This window comes from Eumetopias jubatus, unplaced genomic scaffold (assembly GCF_037043125.1).
Source record: "Eumetopias jubatus isolate StellerSeaLion01/CBP00866 unplaced genomic scaffold, mEumJub1_p1.0 scaffold_12, whole genome shotgun sequence".
Lineage (NCBI taxonomy): Eukaryota > Metazoa > Chordata > Mammalia > Carnivora > Otariidae > Eumetopias > Eumetopias jubatus.
This window is the reverse complement of record NW_028274818.1, coordinates 78,521,078-78,542,520: the sequence shown is the minus strand read 5'-3', so window position 1 is coordinate 78,542,520 and position 21,443 is coordinate 78,521,078. Positions and strand designations below refer to the sequence as shown.

Sequence of the window (21,443 nt, the reverse complement as noted above, 5' to 3'; positions counted from 1 at the left end):
CGAGCACGACTGCCATCATCATCATGGCACTTAAGACTCAGCAGGCCAAGCGGCGACTCCCGGATTCCCGAGCTCCCAGATCCCGCGCTGGGAGGATCCGGTCGTGGACTGGCCGGACGCTCGACCCGCGCCTGCGCAGACTCCGCGGGCGGAGGGCGGAGCCTGTGGGACGACAGCTGGCGGCCGCAAGGGCGCTTGTGGCGCGACTGTCCGCGCAGACTCCGTGGGCGAGGGGCGGGGCCCGCTGGGGGGCGGGGCTGTCAGGCGGTGTCGGCATCCGCGCAGACTCCCTGAACGGGAGGCGGGATCACCGGGGGGGCGGGGCCGCCGGGAGGGCCCGGCATCCGCGCAGACTCCGTGGGCGGGGGCGGAGCCGCCTGCGCGGGGGCGGGCGCCGCGGCGGCGGTGTGGCTGACGTGGAGGGTCCGGGTTAGCGGGCGCGGCTGGCTGCGGGATTGGGGAGCGACGGGCCGGGCCGGGCCCTCGGGCCCGAAGCGGCGGCGGCGGCGGTATAAAGCTGGCGACAGGGAGCATGTAATGTCGGAATGCGGAGGCCGCGGCGGCGGCAACAGCAGCAGCAGCAGCGACGACGCCGAGGACGAGGGTGGCGGCGGCGGCGGCGGCCCCGCGGGCTCCGGCTCCCTCAGCCCGGCCCCGGCTGGAGCGTCCTCGGCGGGCCGGCTCCGTCGCGGGCTGCGCGGCGCCTCCCTCATGGCGCGCCGGCGACCCGAGCTGCTCTGCGGGGCCGTGGCGCTCGGTTGCGCGCTGCTCGTCGCTCTCAAGTTTACCTGCAGGTGAGGCGGCCCGCAGCCCCGGGGCCCCGGCCGGCGGCGCAGGGCCGGCTCGGGGCCCGCAGGGTCCGGGGTTGGAGCGGCCTTCGCGGGGGGAAGTGAGGCCTGGCTTCGCCTGGAGCCACGGACCCGACCCTGCTCAGCCTGCGGCCGTGCCCGCCACTTTCCCCGCGGGCCGGCCGGCCAGCCGGGCGAGGTTTTCGGGTGCTACTCGGGACCCTTCCTTCATCCCATTTTAGCACCGAAGTTAGTGGGCCACGTTCTGAGCTGCTCGTCACCTGTTGGGGTTTCTTGGGGGGGGGGGCGCACCTGTCACTTCTGCCCAGGCTGTAGGACCCTCATTTAACACCCATCTGGTTTCCCTTATGCCGCAAGTGTAATGATTCACAACTGTTAGAGCCCCAGACCCCTTCGACAATTCGTGCACTCATCGATCTAACGATTATTCATCCACACGTGCTGCGGTGGGTAACACTCACCCAGGTGAGCGTTGAAGATAAAAATCCCACTCTCCTTTCCAGTGGGACAGGCAGTAAACAACTTAATATAATTTTAAAGGGCTTCTGTAAGTGCTCTGCGGGGAATAGAAGGAATGAGGGTGGGGCAGAAAGGCCTTCGTGACCACAAGACCTAGGAAGCTCACCCGGGGAGGAGGAAGGGGCCAGCCCTGGGAAGATTTGGGGGAAGAGTGTCCAAGGTAGAGGGAGCAATAGGGGCAAAATCTGGACAGGGCTGTAGTTTTACTGGAGCTGGAAAGAAGGCCTGGGTAGGCTGGACCATAGTGAACAGGAAAAAAATTAAAGTTACTGTGCCTCTTTTGGGGAAGGTACCCAAATACAAAATGTACTTTAAATTTCACGAGTACTTTTGGTCTCCCAAGTCCTCAGTGTATCTTCTCGGACTCCCAATTTGTAAGTCTGTTGCAACTGACTGGCCTGTTAGCCAAGAGGAAGATTTCAACTTGCAACATTTTTACCGAGTGTGTTGAGCATAGCATGTGGTCTCTGTTGTCAGAGAGGCGTCAGAGGTTTGGGAATTTCAGTGAAAGGAGACAAATTATGATAACTGTTATTGATCATTTGCCAAGTACCAGCAGGGTTGCTCATCCTTGGCACTTGGGCAGAGGGGCTGTCCTGAGGGTGTTTAGCAGTATCCCTGGCTTGTACCTACTAAATACCCATAGCACACAGCCCTAGATATGACAACCAAAAATGCCTCCAGACATTGCCAAGTGCCCCCTGGGGAACAAAACTGCTTGCTTGAGCACTGCAGCTCACTTACATCAGTGCATTTATTTCTTTACTACATAATCTGAGAGCCTAGTATGGACCCAGTAAAGGCTCAGTCCCCAGTAAAGTCTGGATATACTCTTATCCTTCTAGGTTATAGATGAAGGAGTTGAGCTTTGGTCATGTTACAAAACTTGCCCCAAATCACACCCACCTATTAAATGGCTGAGCTGGAATTTGAATCCTTTATTGTTAGGTACTAGGCTCTTAACCTCGCTCTTTATCATGTGCTGCGCAAAGGAACGTATATGAAGTATTTTACAACGTGGAATTGCAAGATGTCTTTGGGTTCAATTTTGGAAGAGAGGTCCATTGTGTGTGGACGTCCGTGTCTGTCCCTGACACCCCCCCCCCCCCGCACCCGACTCCCCGCAGCTCCAGGGGTGGGGAACTTACTGACATCCGTTCGTCCATGGAAATAATGCTTCGTGTTTTTTCTGAAAGAACATGACTTTAAAAAGCTAAGAAAGTCCTTTGAGATTTGGGGAAGAAGGAAGAGTGTAAATCCATTGTGGCAGGCAGAGCACCTACCTGCTTCGGAATAGGAGTGAGCCAGTGAATGGCCGCTTGCCTGTCCCTCTTCTTCCTATGCCACTGGCAAAGCTGGAGAGTCTTTTAATAGACTGAACTTGATTTTTTAGAGTCTTGTTTGATTGAATGGTGTCCTGATACTGTTGTAGGCTCGAACATTTCTGACCCCCTTCTTCTATTTTACTTTTAAGATTGTTGCATTAATGAAGACAGGAGCTTACGAGAAAGTAGGATTTTTTTCAAAATTTTATTTTTATTAATAGCACCAGGCCTAAAATAAGGGACAGCCCTCCTCAGTTTTGGTTGCTTAGCTGAGTTCAAACCAGATAATATAAAAAAGGTTGATTTGGGGTGGAAACACAATAATTGTGCATTTTGGGGCCTTTAATCTTTATTTTACCTGCCCTTCTATTCATTGAATCCCCTTGACTGCATCCTACTCCCTTTCCTTTCGCCCTGATTTTGGAGGGAAAAAGTTGTGTCTGTATCTGTGTATGTGTGTGTGTGCATATGTTCATTTTCCTTTTTTGCATTTTGTGATTTCAAAGCTGCTTCAGATCCTCTTCAGAAGGAGGTGTAATGTGCACGTTTCATACAAAATTTGGGAGTTGCAACCTGCCCTTTTTGCTTGCAACTAGCTCTTGTGTTTTTCGAACCTGAGACTGAGCCTTCAAATCTTCAGGAAATCTTTGATCTCGGTAGAGTTTCTCAAAAACCTGTAGCAAGTTTAAGAGTTAGATAGAAACTTGTGAATGTTTCTGGTGGAGCAGAGGCAGATGTTTGTCTTCCCTGGTTAATGTTTGCTTTTCCATGGGCCACGTATTTTATCTGGCTGGTGGACTTTAGGAGCCGCTCCGAACACGCAGAGCAGTAATACTAAGTGGATTATTTTCCTTTGTTTGGCTGTCACAGACCTACACTTTCCCTCAGATTGTGTTATTTAACACTCAGCATGCAGTTTGACTAGTAGAAGAATCATCTCGAAAGAGGGGAATTTTGGAGCCTTTGATAACGCGTCACACAGGGCCTTCTTCATCTCTTTGCATGGCTGCCTGTCATTCAGGTCTCGGCTTAAAAGATTCCCTGTCACCTCACCCTGTTAAATTCTCCACCTAGCAGTGATCCTTTTGTGGGTTTTTGTTTGTTGCGTACGTGTTCGGTTGTATGTCGTCTCCCTTGAGAACATTTTCGTGCTTTCGGCTGTAGCCTGGGTACCTGCAGTACGGTTTCTGAAGCATACAAACATTTGCTCAGTGAACATTTTTTTTGAGGATTTTATTTATTTATTTGACAGAGAGAGAGAGACAGCGAGAGAGGGAATACAAGCAGGGGGAGTGGGAGAGGGAGAAGCAGGCTTCCCACCGAGCAGGGAGCCCGATGTGGACTCGATCCCGGGACTCCAGGATCACGACCTGAGCCGAAGGCAGTTGCTTAACCAACGGAGCCACCCAGGCGCCCGGGAAGTAATAGATTTAAACCTGTCTTAATTCAGGAAGCTAACACCTTCTAGATGCAGAGGAGGACATGGGATTCTTTCCTTAATGCTAAATGACCCAAGGCTCTTAGAGGAGGTAGGGTCTTGGGTGTTTAGGTTTTCCTTTTTGGTTCTCAATATCTTGTCTGTCTGCTGGGCGTCTCAGAGCTGGCACACTTTCCTTCTTGTTCTTCCTTCCTGCTACCTTGCTGTATTCTGAGAAGCCAGATTATCAAGTTAGTTTGAACACATATGTGAACATAGAACATAATGATGTGGCCCTTAGGATCATGCCTAGTAAAGCAAATGAGCCTCTGACACTTTGATTCTGAGTGTTCTTGATTATGTCTATCTCTGTGGGTTCATATTTATTTTGCCTTTGCATATGTTCAGGTGAGGTAGGAGGGTCGGTTCGTTTCACAAATTATCGAACTTCAGAGGACCAGGCACCATAAACGGTGAGGCTCTAACAGTGAAAAAAATAGGGTTCTTGCCTTCAGGGAGTTAATGATGTGGTAGAGTGAATTGGTAATCAGTAAAAGAAGTCAGTTACTGATTGTGGTGAGGGGTATAAAAGCAACCAACAGGGAGCTGAGAGAGAAAAAATGAGGTCTCCTACTTTGGGTTGAGTTGTCAGAGGAGGAGACACACCAGCCAAGATGTTTTTCTCATCAGCTTCATGGTGGTATATTTTATTTTCAGTAAAATTGCACATTTTACATATACAGATTACTTTTTTTTAAAGATTTTATTTATTTGACAGAGAGAGACACAGCGGGAGAGGGAACACAAGCAGGGGGAGTGGGGAGAGGGAGAAGCAGGCTTCCCCGCGGAGCAGGGAACCCGATGTGGGGCTCGATCCCAGGACCCTGGGATCATGACCTGAGCTGAAGGCAGACGCTTAATGACTGAGCCACCCAGGCGTCCCCAGATTAATTACTTTTGATAAATTTAACCACCTCCATCCTTTCAGTCAAGATAGAGAACGTTTCCTCCTCCCCAGAAAGTTTCCTCAGTACCCCTCTGCAGTCAGTGTCCCTGCCCCACTTCCCACTCTAGATAGTCACTGGTGTGATTATTTTGTTATAGATTAGTTTTGGAATTTTATATAATGCATTCATGTTATATGTATTCTTTAGTGTCTGACTTCTTCAGTGTAATTATTTTGAGATTCATCCAGTTATAGTATGTATCAGTTCTTTTATTGTTGAGTAACAATTAATTGTAAGAATATACCCCAGTTTATTCTTTCACTTAATGAGTTACTCCAGCTTCTTTATGCTTACTATTTAGATAATTTATCTTTTCCCATCCTATGCTTTCATCCTATGTTTTATGTTTAAAATGGGTCTCTTTTAGACAGCATTTGGTAGGTCTCGCTTCATTATCTAGTCTGGCATTCTCTTCCTCTTAATTGGGTGGTTTAGTCCTTTTATATTTAATGTAATATTTAATTACATATTTAACGTAATATTTGATATTGTTGGGTATAATCCTGCCTTCTGGCTGTTTGTTTTCCATTTGTACCTTCTGGTTTTTGTTCCTTCCTTGGTCGTTTTCTGCCTTTTGGGTTAATTGAATCTTTTCTAGGGTCTCTTTTAATTCTGTTGGTTTCTGGGCTAAATCACGGTAATGGTTTTATGCCATGGTAGTGCAGATGTGTGAACAGCTCAAGGTGTTCATTAAGCTCCTTTCACCTGGTGGGGTGCAGCCTCAGCCAAGATATTTTGTCTTGATGGGAAAAATAGTGGCAGCTCTGTGACTTCAGACCACTTGTTCATTCTTTTCTGTCTTCTCTTGGTCTCTCCCTTTTGGGAACTTCAGGTACTCAGGAAGACTGTTTTCCAGTTAAAATGGGCTGATACTTTGTTATTCATCTTTATTAACCTTTGGATCATGATATTGTTAACCTTAAAAATTAAACAGTTATTTTACCAGAAAAATGGGTTTATTCAGAAATAGCAGAGAATTGCAATCCAGGACATGCAAGCTGTGGCAAATCATAGGCAAGTCCCACAGACAAAGGAGAACAACATTATCTTATGGAGAAGGGGGAAGATGGGAGGGGTAGTTGTGAAAGAAAGTCCATTGGAGAGAAGCAAGAGTTTGGGGGGGATGACAGTTTTTCAATGGCTGATTGCTGGAGTAGTCAGTCTTTTTGTAGGAGTTGTTACATCTTTTCCTGTTGGGGCTTGTAATTCTTTTCCTGTTGAGGATTCTCCTGTTGGAGTCTAACTGATCATTTTTTTCCTGTAATTGACATGGAGAGGTGCTGGCTCCCCCTTCTGGCCTCCCCGCTCCATTTTAGTGGCTTCCCAATATATATATATATCTGGAGAAACTACATTATTATTTATTACTTTTGCCTGAATGCCCTGGGTAAGTACAGGCCAACTCCAGCTCATAAACATAATGTTTTCTCAGAGTGGGTCGATGATAAGAATTTCCCATAGAAATCTTACTAGTGGTAGCCACGAGAGCTCCCTCCCTTTAGTTCTGAGCAAGCTCACTGGTTGTTCTGAAGCTCTGGAGATCAGTGGCTCCTTTGGCGAGCCAGGTTGCAGAGAGGTGAGGGAGGAGTGTGTTGGGTGTGGGAGGCAAGAATAGGGATTATTCTAAGACCTCCTTCTCCTCTGCTCTCTGCTGCCTTCCCACCCCACACCTGGGGAGACAGTATTAGAGAGTTGTTTTCAGCATATTGGTCACATCTCGCATTCTCTCAGCTAAATATTGCCTTAGCACAGCATATTTTTTACTCCTCGGTGATGTTTTAGAAACTCCATGTTCTTATTCAATTTTATTCAAAAATCCCAGAGATTGTTCTCTTAAGCTTCGATCTCCCTCCACATAAAGCTGTTTTTAGAAGAAGATAAACTTAGCAATCGTGTTTGTGTTTGCTCTTTTGTAGTCGAGCAAAAGATGTGATAATACCAGCAAAGCCACCTGTCAGCTTTTTCTCCTCGAGGTCTCCGGTGCTTGACCTCTTCCAGGGGCAGCTGGACTACGCAGAGCATGTTCGCCGGGACTCAGAGGTGGTGCTGTTGTTCTTCTACGCTCCGTGGTGTGGCCAGTCCATTGCTGCCAGGTCAGAGATTGAGCAAGCAGCGGGTCAGCTTTCAGACCAGGTAATGCTGACACTCAGCCTACAAATAGATGAGCCAGCCCTGTGTGCAGGGCTGGTTGTTCCCAGAGAGACCCCTTTACCCAGCTGGCTGACTGAGCCAGGGTGAAGGCCAGGAGCCTTACTTTAAAAAAATTGTAAAGCCTTCTGTAAAGAAAAAGGATTTCTGATGGTGAGGGTCATAAGTTGGTTAGAGGCAGGAGAGGGGGCAGGAGAGGGAAACACTGAGCTGTGTTTCCTTGTGATGCAGGTCAGTGTTCATCTCAGGGTGCCATGCTGTTTGGTTTCAATGCTGAAAAGCCTAGTTGAATATCCATTGGATACTTGTCCTTGAGTTATTTTCTTTTTCTTTCTTTTTTTTTAATATTCACATTATTTATTAGAGAGAGAGAGCGCACGCGTGTGTGTGCATGCACATGGGGTTGGGGTGGGTAGGGAGGGGCAGAGAGAGAATCTTAAGCAGGTTCCATGCCCAGCATGGACCCCGATGCAGGGCTGGATCTCACCAGCCTGAGATCAATGGCCTGAGCCGAAACCAAGAGTCAGACTAAGCCAACCAGGTGCCCCGCTGTAAGACAGATTTATATGTCATGACTACAATGTAACATGCTGACCTTTTAAAAATACTTGGACCAAATAAATAAATAAATAAAAGTAAAAATAAAAAAAAAAATAGAAATACTTGGACCAGAGCTATATGCAACAAATACTTAATGAAGGTTAACCTTTGTGCTAGACCAAAAGGCTGGGCAAATGAGTCATCTGTATGGCAGTGGTTTTCAACCCAGTGGATCCCAGTTGCCTTTTATAAAACAAATATTTTATGAGGTGTCTTTTGCTGTCCTGAAAAGGAATTCATAGATGATAAAACTTCCTTGCACATTAAATTGCAAAAGAGCCAATCCACTAATATTATAATTATAAAGGTGGGGGAAACAAAAGTAACACAGTCAGGTCATGTGTGTTTCAGGATGTAAATGCTCGGGCAAAATAGGTCCTGGTCCCTTTATGGAGAACTGTTGGGGGCAGACCGGTAGAGGTGTGTTGTGTTAGAGATTCAGGTGCCGTGGGGACACTGCCCTCACTGATTCGAGTTTCCTAAGCGGTAAACAGCCCTTGGTAAAGGCTGGAACCAAACAAAGTAATTTCTGCCTTGGGTTTACATAGGAGTTGCCTTCCCCAAGAAATTCAGTGAATACAAAAACCATACTTTGGATTCACATATGAAATGGAATTAGGTCCTGGGCTTGATTACTAACAGACAGGTTTTCTCCAGCCTCATTGTTGGGCAGGACATTTCAAACTGCCCTGGGGTGCTGGGGATAATTCTTCCCTGTGCAACGTAGTTTCGAGCATCATGGGCTATCTCCCACAGTGCCTGCTCACCCCATGCCCTGTAGCTTCCCAGTCACTGCAACAAGCAGAAGAGCATCGCACAGATTTCTAAAAGGCTGCTGCTGAGAACCACTCATCTGAGGTAATTTATGCAGGCAGCTGAGTTCCAGAAGTTTCTTTGGAGCTCTGGGTTGATTTTTCTTAGAAACAATGTTATAAATGCTGGTGAGGCTTTCTGCCCAACCTAGCAAAGCCTTTTGAACCATTATAGATCCCTGAATGTGGTGCAAAGTACTGTTTAAATCTAGCTCTTCATTAGAACTCTTTATTGCTTGGGACACTGGTTCTGAGGGGATTGTGATTTTATGTTCCGACTTCGGACCCATGGGATCGATCTGTTCCCCTGTACTCCCTTTACCCCCCTCCCCCTTTAAAAATGGCTAATAATAGGGGCGCCAGGCTGGCTCAGTTGGTAAAGCATGTGACTCTTGATCTTAGGTTCGTGAGTTCAAGCCTCAAGTTGGGCAGTAGAGCTAACTTAAAAAAAAAAAAAAAAAGTAATAATAACCAAACTGGCAGACACTTCCAGGGAGGAAGCAGGAACTCTAATGGAGCACTGGGAGGCAAGCGATAGGTTAGCATAAAAGAAGTCACCACTTCATTCCCCAGGCATTCCCTAAGTTTTCTGAATTAAGAGAACATGTGGGGAACAAGGAGGAAATCTGTGTTTGGGGCAGGTGTCAGTTACTTGTTACCTTATTGTAAGCTGAAGCAGTGGTGTCCTTCCGAGTGATTTTCGGAACGGCATTCTGGTGTGCTGGGCCCTGTGCAGTTTCTCATGACAGCTCTGCACACTGGCGCTGGCATCCCTGTGCTTGGAAGCACAGGACCTCAGACTTGGATGGTGGAGCGGTTGGCTAAGGATCACATGACAAGTGGTGAAGGTTATAGTGCCACCCACAGCTAACGGGCACTGCTTTTTTCAAATTTTTTTTCCAGCTTCTTCCAAATGGAGAACGTATTATTCTGTGTTCTCACTAGGGAAAAGGAGGGGGTTTATTTTTGGAAACAGGCAAAAATCGTTTAAGCCACACTGCTTTAGTAAAATTAGCAAACATGGTAGATTGTGCCCTGTTTTTGAGTAAAAAAACGAGATGTCACCTTTAAGTAAAGATATTGTTTTCCTTTCTCATAAATGGACTCTAAAAGGAGCTCTAAAGAGCTTCCACGAAGTTTTGAGCAATATTGCTATTTACAACATATAAGGAAGGCCTCTGAAAGTGACTTTTCATTTGTAATCTTCATATTTTTTCAGTATTACTATGAAAATTTCTTCACATAGCAAAGGTAAAGGAATTGTATATATGATTGCCAGTTAAATGTTGTTAAGGGCATTTTATTTTGCTTATTTGATCATGTATTTATTTCTCTTACCATTCCTCTAGTCAGTGGTTCTCACCTAGAGGAAATTTTCTCCCCCGGGGGACCTTCGGAAGCATTTGGAGCTATTTTTGGGGATCACTCTTGAGGGGGGGAGGCTGCTGGCATGTAGTGGGTATGGGCCAAGAATACTGCTAAACCCTACAACCAGTGTGTAGGACTGCCCCTCAACAAAAACACACATACAGAAAGCCTCATAACAGTGGAAGGCCAAAATAGCAGTAGTGCTGAAGTTGAGAAACCCTGCTCTAATCTATGAACCCATCTTCTTTTGGGTACTTTTCAAAGTAGATTGGAGACACAAGGACACTTCTGAAATACCTTAGCATCTACCTATAAATATGTATTTAATTTGTATTTTTGCTGCTTAATACTACATTTTAGAGCATAGCTGTAATTCTCTTATTCTTACTGGTTTTTAATATAGTTGTTAAAAATGGAGTGATATTTGTGATGTTTTATTTGCAGCTAACATTATTTTTCCTTCTCCCATGCTCGGTTTGACTGTCAAAAGATATCCTTCCATTGAGTTTTAGTGTAATCACGCTTAGAAAAAGCTCACTGGTGCTCATTCACTTTAGAATTCAAAGCAAATCATTTCCCTCTTGGACTAGACTGTAAAATACTAGTAAAATACTAGAGTCCTAGCTAGACACCATAGATAAAGGTCTGTCTTTTTTTGTGTGTGGTGGTAGATGATGACCTTCTTTGAATACTGGAGATAATTTTTTTCTCACTTTCTGTTTCAGAGAGGAATAGTTCCATTTCTATGATTTTTATCTTTAAAATCTTGGTAATTTTTCAGTTGTTATTCATAGTCATTTGAAACCTTTTTTGGTTCTGCAGGTGTTGTTTGTGGCAATTAACTGTTGGTGGAACCAGGGGAAATGCAGAAAACAGAAGCATTTCTTTTATTTCCCCGTGATATATCTGTATCATCGGAGGTAAGAATTAGTTTTCTAATTCCAGTTACGTTCCAAAGTGAATTTTTTTTCTGTTTAAAAGTATTAGATATTCACTGTAGGAAATTGAGAAAGTACAGATAAGCAAAAAACACAGATAAGCAAAAATAAATAAAGGGATCTGGATATTTAATCAGCCATACGTAATCATTATGTGTTTGGTTTATATTGTCCTCTGACTATACATATCCACCCTCTTTCTTTTTTTCCCAAAATAAAAATATGGGATTGTGTAGTAATAGTATTTCCTAAATTGCTTTTTCTTGCTTGTGTGAACATTTTTTTCATTACGTAGTGTCTGGCATTGTTTTTGGTAGTGCTAGTGGCCCTATTGTGCGGCTGTACATTTCAGACATCCTGAAGTACTTTATTGTCTGAAAATACACAAAGGTCCTTATCCTGTCACCTGGCAACATACTAAGCAGGAGGGAATCTTAGCACCTTTTCAGCTGGGAAGAAAATTACCACGAGTCCCCGGTCCTACGCCCATAATCCTGAAATCCAAAGAGCTTTGAAGACCCAAAAAGTTTTCGTAAATTTTGTTCCTGTATGCATTCATCTAGCCTGAAGTAACAAGAGGCTGCCTTTGGTCTTTATCCCACTTAAGGAGCCAGTTTATTTATTATGCTGCAGAAATATTGGTGTTTGATTTTGGAATACTGCCCAGACCGTGTTAAGTAATGTCTAAAATTGGTCTTGAAGAATTTTGGAGACAGATGAAACTTTAGACTTTGTTCAGTGTAATTGGCTTGAAGTTTGTTAATGAAGGTAAAATGGGTAAAGAATGTTTGATTAGTAGGAGCTTTACTTTTTATGCTTTATTTTTTCCCTTCCTCTGAACTCCCTAGGCTTTAATCAGTGAGGATTTATAAGAAACATCAAACTATCATTTGTGGATTATCTGTCATGTTCCATCATACCTCATGTTTCTAACATAAAATGTTGTGTGGCATGTAGTATTGTTTCTCAAGAGCTGTTAAGTAATATTTGACAAAAATGCACTTTCTTACCCCATCTCCACCTTCAAAATCTCTTCTAGATACAAGAGTACTTCTCAGAGAGTAAACTCTTGCATTTGAAGATGCTAAAGCTCTTTGCTCTGTAATGGGATAAATAAGCTTGCCCTGCGAAGGTCCCTGCAGTTCTCTTTTTGGAAGTAGACAATATTTGGAGATAGGAAATAGGGCACAGGTGCCTAGTGAGGAGTATAGGCCTTGCCACTAGGTAACCAAGTCAACTGCCCAGAGGTGGGCCTAATTTGATGTGATGCTAAAATCAGGAGAGTTCCCTCGAATCAAGTACAAAATATCTTTTTGGGTTATATGGCTGTGCAGTATATTGTCTTACACTGTTTGTTTTCTTAGATTTATGGAAAGATTGAAAGGACAGGCAAGGAACTTTAGAAACATCTAGTCCATCCTTCTTGTTTTACAGCTGAGGAATTTGAGGTTGATACTCTCCTTGAAGTGCTTGCCCCTCATCTTTGCCTGCTAGGTTTTACTTGTTTCAGTTCGTTCAGACCTCTTAATACTCACTTGAATATCTCCCATTCCCAGTGTACTAAAAGCAAGCAAGTGCTAAGGCACAGAGATACCTGAAGTGTAGCCTTTTCATATCCTATTTAAAAATCTGCAAGTTCTCTGTTTTATACATAACACACACGAATGAATGTATGTCTTCAACTAAGTTCTCTTGTGACCATTCAGTGGTGTTGAGGTTCTCTTGGTTAATAGTGCTTGCAAATGTGGCCCCTTAGCCTCAGCCCTGGGCAGACAGACCATTGCTGTTTGTGTGTTTCTGTTGTTGTTGTGTTCGTAATGGCTTACCTACTAGTGGTTGCTTAGAGAAATAATAGACTTTCTGTTTTGCTTTTAAGTAGATTCCATTTTTTTTTCTTGTATTGATACCAGTCACTAAGAAAGTTTATAAAAGGCTCTAAGGCAGGGAGTAGTTTCTTGTAACACTCTTTCCAAGGCTCAGCAGCCCTGGATCAGCTCTTCCCGTGGTTGTGACTGTGGTATGCTGGTAAAATGTGTTATGCACCTGCATTCTGAGATCTTCTCAGCTTTTACAAGTTACTGGGATCCTTCTAACGACCCTCCAGGAGCCTGTTTGCCTGAGTAGATGACATTTCCAGATCTTTTGGCTCCGTTTTGCTGAACAAAATGTGTTATCAGATGATTTTTTGCTTTCTTCCTTTAAATTAAAAATTGTTAGTGGCTGATGGGGTTGGTGGTGGTGGTAATTTTTAAACTAATGTAGGTCTTGAATTGATAGAGTTGTTAACTCTGTCTCCCAGCTGTGCATGTAGAGTGCTATTTTTACTTTTTTCATGCTAACATTCTTTTGTTTGGCATCATATTTTCAGTGCACCCTGAGGAATTGTGTTTATCTCATCCCATTATATGTGTGTTTGTCATTTATGTAAGCATATGGTATCACAGTCACAGCATTTATGTAAATCTTTACTATGCTCTGTTTATTTTGCTATTAACAGCAAGCTTAATGTCAATTTCTATTTAGAAGAATGGTTATGGAGTTATTATATTTTAACTTACTCCCCCATCCTGCCACATACCATTCAGTTATATTTGAGCAGCGTCTGCGTTGTGCAAGATTGAAGAAAGCCATGTGAGGATTCTGATTAGCTTAGGAGGGTAACTGAAAGTTGGTCTTATTTCTTAGCAATGCTAAATCAAATTCCTGTGCATCTCTAAGCACACCTGGAAGGGAAAATAAGATCATTTTTGTAGATCCCTAACTTTGTCCCTTGCCATTGTCTTTTTTTGTTACAGTAAAGCTTTGAATAGGTTATTTAGTGATCCTTTGTGTAAGTGCCTATGGGAATATTTAATAAGTACATTTTAGTAGGCCAAGGGCCAATTGCTCAGCTTGTTTTTTATTTCAGAGTGATGTGTAAAAGAAAGTCCCGTCCCCCCCCCACGTTGAATTATGTAGTTAAGATCCTGCAATCCTTTAGCATTTGGTCAGTTTCCAGGATTGCCTTCCTGTTTGGTTTTGTTTTTTAAAGAAATACTATTACGGGAATTTTTCTTTTTCCCCCAGAGGCTAGAATGAATGTTCTTTGTTTGAAATTCAGTTTGCAGTTGAATTAAGCTCATAGAAAAGTAGTGGCTGCTTGTGCCACCCGGCACATGAAATGCTTACTCTCAGTTGGTCCTCCATTCACCTCCCGGGACACAGGCTACTTACCTATGAAGCAGTCAGGATCGTCTTGTTGGTGTTGATGATTTCAGTTATACGTTACAGGTTTAATGCATGGTGTATTATTTTTATTTTTTTATTTTTATTTTTTTTGGTACTAGTTTTGGACCAATCGAATACAAAGGCCCCATGAGTGCTGTTTACATTGAGAAGTTTGTCCGCCGGGTGATGAAACCACTTCTCTACATCCCATCTCAATCAGAATTACTAGATTTTCTCTCAAACTACGAGGTACCTGTCTTTCATATCTCCTCCCATCCCCAAGGTTTCATTGGGTTGTGTTGGATTGTTTATATTAGAAGGGTTTTTTATACCTCTTGATTTGCAGCAATGAAAAGATCACATTATAGATAAGCCCCAATTAAATGATTTTTGAGATACTCGATTGTAGGGATGGTTTAGCCAAGTGAGTTTTGAGAGAATGGAACACTTGTAAACCTTGTGAATTTTTTGTTTGGGAATTTCCCGCAGACTTTCAGTTTGTCTCATGATGAGCTTAGAGCATATAAAAATTAACTTACAGGTTTATATGCACCTGCAAATTTCTAAAAATTTTATTTGACACTGTATGGCATGTTACTATGGAATACTTGGTTTTACTTGTCAGCTGTAGTTTAGTTTTAAAAAAAACTGGGAATGTGTGCCCTTCTATTTTATAAAGTGCATAACTCTTTCAAGGTCTTATTAACAGAAAGTTTCCTAACATGGCTTCTCTGCTGCTTTCCCATTGCCAGCTTCATCCCCTGATAAATTGTTTTTATAGGATCTTAGTGTGTGTTCAGGACCACTTATTAATCAGAGGCCAGTATAAAGCTTAAAACGGTCTAAATAAATTAAGACTAGTTCCACAGAAAAAGTCATTGTAGCAAGTGTAAATCGTACTTGGGTATGGCAAGTAAAAATGATACTTAGATACAAGAGCATAGGTAGCTGAGACATAAACCCTATGAATCCAGACCTCACTGAGGATTTAGTAATTGTGACTGGGTTGGATTTTACCTTTTGCACTGGGGAGATTTTATGTAGCTTGGACATGAATTTCTTTCACTGGGATGTCGTTACAGCTTTTCGGTCATGTTAGGAACACTGTTTATATGTTAACTCTGAGTAGGTTCTCTAAGCAGCAGTGTTAATACCTAGTTATTCTGCGTGTAAGTTCTCTGGTGTGCATTAGAGTGAATGTGTCCTCACTCTTATGTGGCTACGGGGTGGCTCTCTGTGCCCCTCACAGGCTTGTCTCTCGTTCTGCCAGGGCAGGCTGGCAGCTGGGAGCCACCCTGGGTGCCTGGGCCTGGTCCCGTTGGCAGCACTAACTGGTTCTGTGACATGGGGCAGGTCACTCACCTGCCAGGCATCAGGGGACTGGAACAGGGCATTTCACTCTTAGCTGCAATTGTTGTGTGATAAGTGGGTTTTCATGTAGATTTGCAGTAGATGACGGTCATGGAGGCGATATGGCAGAATGGTGAAGAATCGGGACTTAGACACTGAGCTCCATCACTTGTTAGCTCTGTGGCCTATGGGCTTCTTAACCTCTTTAAGCCTCCATGCCTTCATCTATAAACAGGGATTAAATAAGACATGAAAATGCCTGCAGGATGTAGTCCCAATAAATGAAAACTTATCCATGGAAATGGCATCATGGGAAAATCCTGGATATTTAGCACTATTGAGAGAACTCAACACGTGTGTAATGTTTGCTGGAATTCCTACTTATATAAGAAATCTTTTGTTTGTTTTGTAATCAAGATGATAAAAAATGACCTGCAGGGGCAAAGAGGCCTTCCTTCAGGTAGGCTCTTTAGGGACTTCTGTGGAACACTGTGCCTAGTTTTGCTTGAAACCCTCTGTTTTTTTCTTTACATTTTCACTGAGTTTCTCCTAAAAAAATAAAGGGAAAAATGGCAGACGAGCAATGGCACATCAATAAATAGTATATATTATGTGTTTACCCTTTCAAAGAAAAGTATGGAAAACATTGAGATCATTTAGCCTTATAATAGGAGCACCGAGAGGCAACTTCATTATTATTTTCAGCTCCTTTGGAGATTTGTATCCAGAGAGTTTGGAGCCAGTTCTTAGCAGGGGTCATGTGATAAGGAGTAGGACTCAGCTAGGACTCTAGAGGTCTAGGTTTTAGTCCTGACATTAGCAAGTCTCTGACTTCTGAGTTTTACACAGATTTCTCATCTCTGAAGGTAGGGAATTGGCTCACATAATCCCTTCTGACTGTTTTGGCTTTGGTGAAGTTTAGAGGCTGAGAGAGGGAGGCAGAAGAAGGTTCGTCAGTTATTGGTTGGGGAAGTTTTTTTTGAGACATGGCTCTTGAACGTCTGTATCAGAGCTCTTTCTGATCTTGTTTTGTTTATGGCCTCTATAGTGTCTCTGTGGTTGGACCTGCAGGAGAGAGGCGAGTTCCCCTTTATGACTGAGCAGCAAGGCTGGTTCTTTACCTTTAGCCTCTGCATTCTCTGAATCTGTGTGTTAGCAGTGCTTTCAGAGATGATGCTCCAAGTTTGATGCTGAGTTCACATCAGACTCACTGATGTGCTGGTGACATCACTCATTTCAGCAGCCCGCTGAGTTAGAGTGATGTACAGCAATGTTTAGACTGCCTTTAAAACAGGACCAAGAAGGTGCTGCCAAGATGGGACCCTGTATGGCCTGTCAGCCTATAGAATGCTTCCTCCCAAGGGGTAGATAGCTTTTATCATGTTAGTATCATCTTTCACTGGGCTGCTTCTCACTGAGGTGAAATTGCCTGGTTGGCAAGAGACAATATTTGATTAATGGTGAAAGAACTTGGGAGGCCAGCCCAGCATGGCACTTGTGAAACCATTTATCTTGTGAAACATACCAACACTGCCTAGATGGTCTCGGTTTCGTGCACACTCTTTGTAAGATAACGTAACGGCAAAATGTTAGATCCAGAAATGAAACCACTGCCATGGCTTCAAGAGTTGAATAAAGAGGAAAGGTAAAGGCATTTTTGGAGGCCCCGCTATAGAGCACAATATGCTTCTGGACATTCCTCTGAATTAAGGTTTCCCAACCTCGGCATTACTGACATTTGGAGTCAGGTAGTTCTGTGAGGGTGGGGACTGTCCCACACTTTGCAGAATGTTTAGCAGCAGTCTTGGCCTCTACCTACTGGATACCTGTAGCACTTCCTCCCCCCCCCCCCCTTAGCTGTGACAACCAAAAATAGCCAGGCATTGCCAGATGTCCCCTAGGGGGACAAAATCGCCTCAGTTGAGAATGTCTCTTGTAAATTACTGTTTTCCCGAATAAGGCCTTAGGATGCTTCACAGGTATTAGAACAAACAGATCTTTTTTTTTTTTTTTTTTTCAGGTAGCACACAGAATGCCACAATGTAATTGTTGCAAGCTTATCTTGTATCACAGTGGCAGAGAGAATATGGAAATCAAGCAGTGCCTTACTGGAAAATCCTGGAGCGTTATCTGGGGGGGACTAGAGACAGGATGAGTTGTATTGTAATCAGTAGAGCTGTCCGTGATGTTCAGCCTTATACTCAAGTTGTTACTGCCCCTCCCCACAAAATATGCTTCCTAATATGTTAAAGGTCTTGCTAATTTAAAAAAATCTTACTATGAAAGGTACATCTTTTGATCAAGAGCCTTATCTCATAATTTTTATGTTTTGTAAAGGGATTTCAATATTAAGTGTATTTAAATTTAAGTATACCAGAATTGGGATAAAGTAATGCTTTAATGTTTTTGTGGCACTTCTGAGGTTTGTTAGAATGGCAGTGCTTTTTGCTTATGTCTCTAGGTGTGTTTGTGGCATCTTGAAGGAGTGCATTTGATAGTTGTCCCCTCATTAAGAAAACCATACTGATTAATTGTAAATTCATTTGTCTCTAATCGAGATATTTGTGAGCAGTTTGGACCATCATAAAATTGTGCTGTTAGTGTTTATTACTTGGGAAGTGATGATATTCTGGAAGTAATAACCTTTAACATAAACTTTTACTTTATTATGTGTATCCTGACCATATATGTATATGCTTATGTTGCTGTCACAAAGAGAAGTGCTCTAGTTTTACCTTGGTTGGAATTTTTGTAAGTCCTTCAGATGAGTCCTTCCAAAAGCCTCTTTCAGTTGATTTGATACTGAATTACCGAAAACAGTAAAAGTTTTTAACCAGTGGAAAACATTGTATTTGACTTGATATCTCAAACCTGCCCAAATCGGTTTGCTCGTCATTACCTCTAGTTTTCTAGGTTTTAGTCCTGACATTAGCAATGTCACTGAGCCCGGATGCACTGAGTAGAATATGACACCAAGCCCGGATGCAATTTTTAGGAAAATAATTTTGCCTTTGATTTATTGAACATCACAGAAAGACATTGCAGGGTGAATATTATAAATACATGTTTCTGTAAGTTCCAAAATACTTTGTTATTAGCCAACAAAGAATGTGTAAGCTATGCTCTGGTGAAGTGCCCTCCAGTTTTCACGTGCTTTTGCTTCTTATCTTCCTCATAGCCATATGAGATAGAAATGGTAGGTCCTTCGGAACAGATTCGGAAGGTGGGGGGCGCAAGGGGTATAATTTAACCCTCAGTGGAGACTGGCCTATAGCCCAGGGCTTCTGGCTCCCCAAATTTTTGCTTGTGTCCAAAGAAATGTTTAAGGTCTGAGAGTTGAAACTTCACTATGGATCTAGAAGTTAAAACTTTGAGTATTTAACTATTTTCTGTCATTTTTCAGGCTTTCTCTTTCAGGATAGAAAAATTTTGAAGGTGTTGGCTTCTTAATTTGTAACTTTTCCCCCTTCCTTTTTAGGAATGGTTTTTAAGAGTAAATAGTGATTGAGGATGGGGCCATGGGTGTTGACCTGCTGGTAAGGCAGCAGGGTTTCACTATTTCGTGTTACTGAGTGGGTGTTCTATGTAGGATAGTCACAGTATTGAGGCAGGGTAACATCTAGATTTTTCTTCTCAGACGTGCACTAAAATCATACCTGCCTTGGAGCACCTGGTTAGCCCAGTTGGTAGAGCGTGGACTCTTGATCTCGGGGGTTGTAAGTTTGAGCCCCATGTTGGGTGTAGAGCTTTCTTAAAAATAAATAAATAAGTAAATAAGTAAATAAATGAAATCATACCTGCCTTATAAATAATGAATGCCACTAAAAACTGAAGTAAACTTGCCAGCGGATACTGCAGAGGGAGAAGAAGAGCTTGAAGTCCTCTTGTTGCAAACCATGTTAAGAAATTCTACTTTCGGGCGCCTGGGTGGCTCAGTTGGTTAAGCGACTGCCTTCGGCCCAGGTCATGATCCTGGAGTCCCGGGATCGAGTCTTGCATCGGGCTCCCTGCTCAGCGGGGAGTCTGCTTCTCCCCCCTCTCATGCTCTCTTGTCTCTCATTCTCTCTCTCTCAAAAAAAAAAAAAATCTTAAAAAAAAAATTCTACTTTCTTCATTCCCTCCAGCTGTAGAATCCCCCTCTTCCTTGAGGGTTCTTCCTGCCTATTTAAGATACAGACAGGAAAGTGTCGTTTATCACTTGTGGACAACATAGACAGACATATGCCAGGGCATTTTTATTTTGGTGAATGTCGAGTTGAGTGGGCAGGGAATAGCGTTTGGTAATGGTAATGTCACTTACAAAGTCAGGAGTTCTATGGCTCTTCTAATTTTAGTATTTTTTAGGTATCATTTGACTTAGGTATCAGTAGCTTCTACATCAATAATGCTTTCTTATTTTTGAAAGCACTTGACAGAATCATCTGATTTGTGCCTTGTAACCTACCTACCAAAAGCGAACAGTATTATTTAGAATGCTTATCTTGTATTTGCAGCCAAAATAGTTTTTGATTCTTTTCATGAGTTTTGTGTGATTTATCCACTTAGGATCAGTGATTTAGCATACATCCATTAATTTATTCTTAGCAGGTTTGTCACACCACATTGTTTTAAATTTAAGTGGGATGGGAAAAAAATCTTGGGACTCTTTTGGAGGGGAAAGCAGGGTGTCAGGAAAATTGCCCGGTGATAGAAAACCTGAGCCTTTTGGAGAAAAACCTAGTAGAATGCCTGGCACCTGCTGTTATCCTGTTGTTTGTTAGTAAAAGTCTGCTCTGCAGTTGAGCAAATAAATAGATACCACCTCTGTCAACTCCTAGTTTGATAGCACTGTGAATGAAACAGTTTTGAATTTTCTAGGTGTGAGTTAACATTAGTAAGAAATACTTCAGTGCCATTGAGTAGAAACACTGAGGTTACTATTCTTACGGCCACTAGAGGGTGTGCGCACCGTCTGCCAAAATGTATGCCTCACTGCAAATGGTGTTCACTTAGCAAAGAAATATTTTATGCTGACGAGGATTTGCTGGCCTCCTATAAATAGCCTCTTTCCAACCTCCTCATGGTAGCAGGTGCTGAGTATACTGTACGCCATGGAATGGAATTAAAAGCACGCAAACTGGGTCAAGTTGTAATCTGGTACTCATCATGTTTTAGTCTTGCTAAATTATAGGAGGAGCTTTGTCTCATCTTTTTGTCTCCATTCTTTCACTCGTTAACAAATGTTTATTTTGTGCCTGCTCGGTGCCAGGTACTGTCTGAAGTGGATATGTAGTGATGAACAACAGAGACCCTCTGGAGATAAACAACAAACAGGAACACAGACAAGGTGCAGGGAGTTGAGTAGTGTCCTCCCAAAATTCCTGTCTGCCCCGAACCTCAGCATTGGCCTTATTGGGAAATAGGGTCTTTACAGGTGTCGTTAGTTAAGGATCTCGAGATGAAAGCATCCTGGACTTAGAGTGGGTCCTAAACCCAATAACTGGTGTCTGTATACGAAGAGGAGAGGACACAGAGACATGGGCGAGAAGGCCATGTGAAGCCACAGGCAGACACGGGAGTGATGCAGCCACAAGCCAGGGAATGTCTGGAGCTACCAAAAGCTGGGCAAGAGGCAAGGAAGGATTCTTCCTCAGAGCCTCCAGAGAGAGCACGGTCCTGCTGCCCTCCTGATTTCGCACTGCTAGCCTCTAGAACTGTGAGAATAAATGTGTTGTTTGAGGCCACCGAGTTTGAGGTAATTTGTTAGGGCGGCTCTGACTAATGTACAAGGTTGTTTCAGGTAAGTGCCCAAAGGAAAATGAAGGAGGGTGATGTGGTAGACACAAGGGCAGGGAGGAATGGTATAACTGCTTTAGAAGACAGGGAAGCCTTTCCTCTGAGGAAAGGATGTCGCCGCAGAAACTTCCACTGAAGCCTGTGTGTGAGGCAGCCCTGAGGAAAGAT

At 43.3% G+C, this 21,443-nt stretch overlaps 1 protein-coding gene across 2 annotated transcripts in view; it reads left to right on the top strand.

Moving 5' to 3' along the window:
• The first annotated feature begins 417 nt into the window (after positions 1 to 417).
• Positions 418 to 21,443, top strand: part of TXNDC11 (thioredoxin domain containing 11) — a 57,977-nt gene continuing 36,951 nt past the window's right edge. For both annotated transcript variants that reach the window (XM_028117664.2, XM_028117663.2), the window contains exons 1-4: positions 418 to 794; positions 6,994 to 7,210; positions 10,828 to 10,925; positions 14,270 to 14,399. In XM_028117664.2, coding sequence (XP_027973465.1) covers positions 538 to 794; positions 6,994 to 7,210; positions 10,828 to 10,925; positions 14,270 to 14,399 — 702 coding nt within the window. In that variant the 5' untranslated portion in view covers positions 418 to 537. The remainder of the gene's footprint in view (positions 795 to 6,993; positions 7,211 to 10,827; positions 10,926 to 14,269; positions 14,400 to 21,443) is intronic.